Source organism: Lycorma delicatula, chromosome 3 (genome assembly GCF_047948215.1).
Source record: "Lycorma delicatula isolate Av1 chromosome 3, ASM4794821v1, whole genome shotgun sequence".
Taxonomy (NCBI): domain Eukaryota; kingdom Metazoa; phylum Arthropoda; class Insecta; order Hemiptera; family Fulgoridae; genus Lycorma; species Lycorma delicatula.
In genome coordinates this window covers 171,277,725-171,285,209 of record NC_134457.1, presented here as the reverse complement: position 1 = coordinate 171,285,209, position 7,485 = coordinate 171,277,725, and the positions used below count along the sequence as shown (strand labels likewise).

The 7,485-nt window shown below is 29.1% G+C and overlaps 1 protein-coding gene across 3 annotated transcripts in view; it reads right to left on the bottom strand.

The window, feature by feature from the left end:
• Positions 1 to 1,582: 1,582 nt before the first annotated feature.
• The window catches only part of Hmgcr (HMG coenzyme A reductase), a 158,266-nt gene continuing 152,363 nt past the window's right edge, over positions 1,583 to 7,485 (bottom strand). For all 3 annotated transcript variants that reach the window (XM_075361034.1, XM_075361032.1, XM_075361033.1), the window contains 2 exons: positions 6,041 to 6,179; positions 1,583 to 3,645 (listed from right to left, as the gene is read on the bottom strand). In XM_075361034.1, the coding sequence (XP_075217149.1) occupies positions 3,528 to 3,645; positions 6,041 to 6,179 (257 nt within the window). In that variant the 3' untranslated portion in view covers positions 1,583 to 3,527. The remainder of the gene's footprint in view (positions 3,646 to 6,040; positions 6,180 to 7,485) is intronic.

Sequence of the window (7,485 nt, the reverse complement as noted above, 5' to 3'; positions counted from 1 at the left end):
TTGCTAGAAATTTATAGACAGATATAAAAGGAGAAACCACATATATATTTCCAGTGTTTTGTGACGAAAAGGAAATTCTTTTGAAGAATATTGTGTCAATTGCTACTGATGGTGCTCCGGCTATGACAGGGCATCACAAAGGCTTCATAGTGTACTTAAAAAAAGAAAGTTCCAGACATGCTTGCTGTACATTGCGTCATTCATCGCCAACCTATGGTTTTAGTATTCATCGCAACCTTTAGTTGCGAGAAACATGATTGAACGCTTGCATACATCACTGCAATATGTTATCAGAGCCATTAATAAAATCAGAAGCAACTCACTAAATAACAGATTATTTAGTCAGCTTTGCATTGCCAATGATGAAGATTTCAACTGCTTGCTGCTTCACACAGAAGTGTGCTGGCTATCAAAAGGTACTTTTCTGATTCAACTTTACAATCTGTTTGACTCTGTGATAAGAGTTCCTGGAAAACAAAGACACAGAGTTGCGCAACAACCTCATTACATCATAGAATGATATTGCATATTTGACAGACCTAAATAAATTGTTTAATAATGTAAATCTCCAGCATCAAGACGACGACTTCTATTTGATTAAAACTAAAAATGCCATTGCTACTTTGGTAGCCAAACCGCTATTACACAAGAGAAATATTGGCAGATGTGAATTTAATAATTTCCCTAATTTATCAGTATATCCTTCAACAACTATGACTTGCTTGTTTACTGCCAATACTTGGAGAACCTCCACGGTGATTTCAAAGAATGATTCCAGGACATTTTAAATATGGACATTCCAGACTGGATCTAATATGTGGATTCCATTCCTGTTGGATCCAACTGGACTGGATCCTGAATGTCTATGGTTGATACTGGAGGACTGGACTTCCAGTTTGGAAGTCCAGTCCTACCAGCTGTAGACGTTCAGGAACCAAAATCCTTTTATATTTGATTCACTCTCTTATTAAAAACACTTTAAGATCACATTCCTCATGTAAAAATAAATACTTACTACATACTAATAACTATATTATATTACATTACTGTCAATAGTGTGTAAAAATAAAAGTTACTAATATTTTATTAAAACAAGTTTACCATAAAAATGAAGAGATAACTTTCAAAGATTGTTAAAGACATATGAATGTTGTTAATTTATACATATACATACCAATAAAGGCATTGCAATAGCAAAAATTCATTTTTTATTCCAAAATATTTCATAATTTACTTATTAACAATGGAGTAACACCCTTTTCATTAATAAACTTAAAATTTAGACATCATTCAATTAAACATTTTGATGAACTTGAATGGTACAATGTAACTATAATACAAACCAATAAACTTGACCAACAGTTAAGTCCTTTCACATGAAAAATCTTGAAGAAAATCAAATGGCTATAAAAAAATTATTTTCAATACCTTGAAACATAGATACACATAAATGTAATATATACTCCATCTTCAGGAACAGTGTCCATAGAAAATATGAATACTGTTAAATAGATCAATATAGTTCAAAAAATAAATAAAAAAGGTTCTTTTTTTTACTTAATTATTACAAAACAAAAAGCTCTCACCAATTTATATATTTTTATTCAAATTATACAATGCTATTGTATTTACAGAAATTCTACAAAACCACACAATAAGATAAAAATAATAAATGACTAATTGAAAAATGAAGTGAACAAAAGTTAATAATTTTTCTCACTATTAATAAAATTATCTACACTTACCATTTAAAAATTTTATAAAATTTCACAATAAAAATTTTTATAAAGCTTTTGGAAGACAATATTTTAAAAAATTAATAGAATAAAAAAATAAAATAATAAAATGGAAACAGAACTCAATTTCTAGATAAAATATCACATTCAAGACTACTGTCACAGAAAACAAAAATTCATCAATTTTTGAACTTTTAAAAATACAATTAAAAATCAAAACGATACAGCATAAAAATGCTGGGCTAGAACTAACGTAGAGATTATTTTCCTAAGATTAAATTACACTGTACAATCCTTTAATTCCTCTCATTTTTCTTAAAGAGATGAATGACATAAAACAAATTAAGCATCACTGTATTTATTTTAAATTATAAACTTTTGAAACAACAAACTGAAGCAGTCTTATAACTAAAATGTTACGAAATAAGTAGTTAAAAATTGTTTACTAATTAAACCCAAATAAAATACGCTTTTTAAAACATAATTTTCACCCCTGACTATGATGGATAAAAACATTACCCTTTTCATCAACTTTTCAAAGTTAAAATTTTGAAAATATTTTCTAAGACTATCTCTATGATAAAGTAGTTGAAGAAGGCAGTTTATGTTGTTATGAATAGGTTACAGTAATAAATGCTAAATACAGAAATGTGCACTTTGCTAAAAAGATATTAATCAACAAACAAACAAAAATCTGGTCAAAATCAGGAAAGATTAATACAAGCAGTTTAATTAATTACCTTTTCTATTTGTACTGTGTCTGGATTTATGCTTTAAGGTTCACTGATTAAGAGCTAAGGAACTATTATAAAATACCAGAACAATTTTTATTCCTCATAAAAAATTTTCAAGATGTTATCAAACTTTCAAGCTTTTCTTAAATCACCTGTTATCCTATAAAATATGTCAGATCTTGTGGGAAAACTTATAACAAATAGTATAAGAAGTGTCACTGTTCACTGTCACCAACTGCCACAACAGTGCAAAATATTCAGGTTATCTTGAATTTTCTAACTTCTGATAAATAAATTTGACAGTAAAATTGAGAAGTAACAAACATTAAGGATTTTTTTAACATTTTGCTACATGATTTTTCAAGCTCATTTTTTAAATTTCAAGCTCAGAGCTTAAAATTAAGTAAAGAGATGAAAAATCTGCATTTTTTTATAAACTATAATAAGTTGTTTATAAAACAGATTCAATCATGGATTGACTAATGACACATTCATTTTTTTATAGTTGCATAAATAAGTGTAAAAAGTAAAAATAAATAAGACACATTAAAACATTAGAAATAAATATAATACAACAATTGTTTTTAACACAAATATAATAAATATAAAACAAAAAGAAGTAGAAACTTTAAATGCAATAAACACTAGCAATATTACAGTTAAACTAACCTGTCAAAACAAAAGTAATCGACTATAAAGTAATGTATGTTTGTATGTCTGGATGCACGTGTTTACACCTAGACTGAACACAAATGCCACAGAAAAAGTAATGTTTGGATAAAATAAGCAAAAACAAATTGAAATTTCACGTTTAAGTTTTATACATTGCATAATAAAATCAATTCAAACAAATTGATTACCTACACAATTATGCGGGGCATGAATTTTATTATTTTTTCTTAGTTTTCATACAAGTAATTAATGTCTAACTTACATAATATAATTGTACAACATTTACAACAGACTTCTGCCACCACACAAAATGATATTGCACATACTGATCGATGATGGTACTCTCACAATGAGAGACACTATATTTAAAATGTTAGATTTCATATCATGAATTATTATCAGTCGGCAATGATAATGATCTTAAGTCAAGGTGGCCAGGATGACGGTGCTGATGGTGATGACTTCTAGAGGTGTTGCCCAGTGTGCTAATTGAAGCTGATGATCTATAATAAGAAAAAAATAAATAAATAAACATATTTAACCTTTACTTCATTGAACATTAAAAATCATCAGTGTAAAATTATTTGTAATTATATAAGACACATTTTAAAAAATCTAAGAGTTGCTAATGCAAACATTCTAAGAATTTGAATGGGATTCACCAAATTAACTCACCACCACCAAATGGTATTGCTTATGAAATAGTCTGTGAAGTGGCATCTTCTGTGATTCTGTCTTTCTGAATTTGAGCTCTTTTTTTATTCTTGAGATTCTGCTATCATCACAATTATCAATGCTCAGAATAAAAAAAAATTGCACAAAATTTTGCTTCATAATTAATAAAAATTGCAACCAGAACACAGGTTGAAAGTTACATTTCTCTGGCCAACCTTTAAAAATACCTTTGAGTGGTACAAATTTCAAATACAGTCAGAAATCTGAATGCATAAATCATTTAAACAACTGACAGTCTATGTAATGCTTATAAAGACTGAAGACAGACCTCCAATGATATCTGTAATGTCAAACGACCAAATAGTATGATACATGCCAACTTAAATGCAGATGAACTGAACACGAGATGATTATAACTGCACTCATAAAATCTGATGTTCTAAAACAATTACATCTCAACAGTAAAAACTTAAAGATTGAAGTATGTAAAGTAAAAAATGAACAAAACCAACTTAACTTTAATGTACAGGCTCCCATAGATCACCAAAGTTAAAAAACCTAATGCAATTTATTGCATGTTCTTGGCTTCTTTAATAGCAACCGGATTATATGTCAAGTTAACATTAATTTTTTCCACACACAAGAGCATTTTTTCAAATGCAATAAGAATTTCTTCTAAACAATCAGGCCTTCAAAGCCTTGATGTTCTGAGATATTTTAAAGGGCAGATGTGAGATACAAAAAGTCTAAAAGGGAGAACATGTCTGAGCATTGCACATGATAAAGCAACCTTAAACTACTTGTTCACTATGAAGCAGTTCCTAGCAACCACCAACATGATTACTGATCGACCCCATCTATTGCACAGATTCTGACCCCCTGTGACTTCAAAAGACTCTCTAAATGGATATCCTGGATGAAAAGATGGCTTTTAGGCTCTATTGAAATAATAGAGAAGACTAATAAATTACAAGTTCACCAGAAAAGTTGTTAACACTGACTGACAGGTGCCTGAAATAATGCAAAGTTGTAGGAAATTTCTAAATAAATCACAAGGGAACACTTTGAAAAACTTTAAAAATTATTTAACTTAGGTTAAATAATCTTTTTTTAATCAAATTCTTAGAAAATTAGGTAACACTTCAAATTATAACACTGATGCCAAGTAACAAACACAACTTGAATAGTATCTGAAAAAAAGTTTTACATTTTCAACAACTGAAAATTATAAGAATAGAAAAATAATCACCAAATCCACAGAAAGAGTAAACCACTGATTTTTCAAGAGATAAAATCTAGTATAGATTGAATGTAAGCGTGTTTCTTTATGCTTACTATTTAATTATTTTGTTCATAATCACAAATTACAATAGTAATTACTCAACTCATTTACATTACAGAAAGTGGTTTGATATTTATAGTATGGTGTCAAGTTATTCTAACACTAGACAGTGATTGAACACTAAGTCCTAATGAATGATGTGTTACTAGGTTGTATATGTACGAGTAAGTAGGCAGTTTCTTAAGAAAACATCAAACAATAATGTGTACAACTGTCATTGTTCTTGTTAGTTTACCACAGAAATCATCTTTTAGGTCTCCATAGTTTGAAAAAAGACTCAGTTGAAAAGGTAGTCAGTTTATGTTTGTCATTCTATTATGGTACTTTGGTGTTTAGGATCTAATTAATGGAATTAGACAAAATCTAGATGATTCAAATCTAGTGAAATTCTGAGGAAGAAAGTTATTCTAAAGTTGTTACAATGAACCTGTCATAAAGTCTAAGGGTACATAAGCTAAAGCACTTGTATAATTCACATGTTTGTTATTATCACTTACAATACTATAACTCAAAATATGTTACATTGAAAACAAACAATAAATCTTGTGTGATAAATTTATTTTATCTACTTCGCAAAGATTCTGTAATCAAAGTTATGTTCAATTCACATTTATTGATACATGAGCCACACAACACAAATAAAGAAATTCATATCCATAAATAAGAATATTCATTAAACATATCCATTTAAACTAGACTTATAACAATTGCCATTCAATCATTAACACGGTCAAAGGATCTCAATATATTACTAATTATAGCATCCTAAGTATAATTATAATAACCTTTTGTTTATATTAATAACCATCAGAAGACATCTGACTAATAACTGCTATAATTATCTAATACACATATTTTGTGTAGTATACTACGTTACATACCTGTTATGTCTAAGGTGACTCTGAACTAAATGACCAGCAGCCAAAGCAGAAATAAGAGACAGTTCTCCAGCCAAAACAGTACCACATACTATTCTGGCTAATTTATTTGCATTTTCACCAGGCTGTAATTCATTAGCACCTGTATTTATTTAAAAACAAAACAATAATAGATTTAAGCAATGAAACGAATCAAATTAATAATAGAAATCAATATTTAAATTTGACTTAAAAAACATATATATATATAAATATACATTTAGGTTTTTTTTAAATGAATTGAATTTTTTAGAAAATATCTATCTACTCAATAAAAGAATAATAATTTTCATAATTTGTGGTTTCATTTATTAATACAGATTCACAAAGATGAGAAACTTAAAAACTTTTATTAAATACTAAAGTCAATCCCCCAAGTAAAGAATCATTTAAAACTATGCTTCTGTATTTATATCAAAATATTCATGTAATCCATGTGATGATTTTGCTACCCTTTTATGGGATGACATTTGGTGTGATCAACAGGTACAAGTTTTTGCTAAAATTGGGTTCTTTCTTCAGATTCTTTTTACATCTCTTTATTCTAGAGAAATGTACTAGATTTAAGTAATGAAATTGTCATTAGTTTTTGGGAGTTACTTTTTTTTCAATAGAATTTTGCATTTTTCAACATTTCTGATAATTTTTATCGTATTTTTCTATATCTTATTTATTTTTAATGTTCAAAAATACTTCTCTTAATATTCTATCCCTTCTTTCTTTTTCTGTTTAGCCCAGAACTACCATAAAATATTACTTCATTATGATTGAGGATATGCATGAATGTAAATGAAGTGTATTCTTGTACAGCCCCAGGTCAGCCATTCCTAACCCACCGGGTTGTTCTAGTGGTGAACACGTTTTCCCAAATCAGCTGATTTGGAAGTCGAGAGTTCCAGCATTCAAATCCTAGTAAAGCCAGCTATTTTTACACAGACTTGAATACTAGATCGTGGATACCGGTGTTCTTTGGTAGTTGGGTTTCAATTAACCACACATCTCAGGTATGGTCGAACTGATAATGTACAAGATTACACTTCGTTCATACTCATACATATCATCCTCATTCATCCTCTGAAGTATTATCTAAATGGTAGTTACCAGAGGCTAAACAGGAAAAAGAAAGAAAAGAAAAGGTCAACCATTCCTACCCATCATATTGGTCTAACGGTGAACTCATCATTGCAAATCTGCTGATTTTGAAGTCAGACTTCTAAGGTTCAAATCCTAGTAAAGGTAGTTGTTTTATATGAATTTGAATACTAGATCGTGGATACCAATATTCTTTGGTGGTTGGGTTTCAATTAACCAGACATCTCAGGAATGGTCGACCTGAGACTGTATAAGACTGAACTTCATTTAGTCATTCATACATATCATCCTCATTAATCCTCTCAAGTATTACCTCA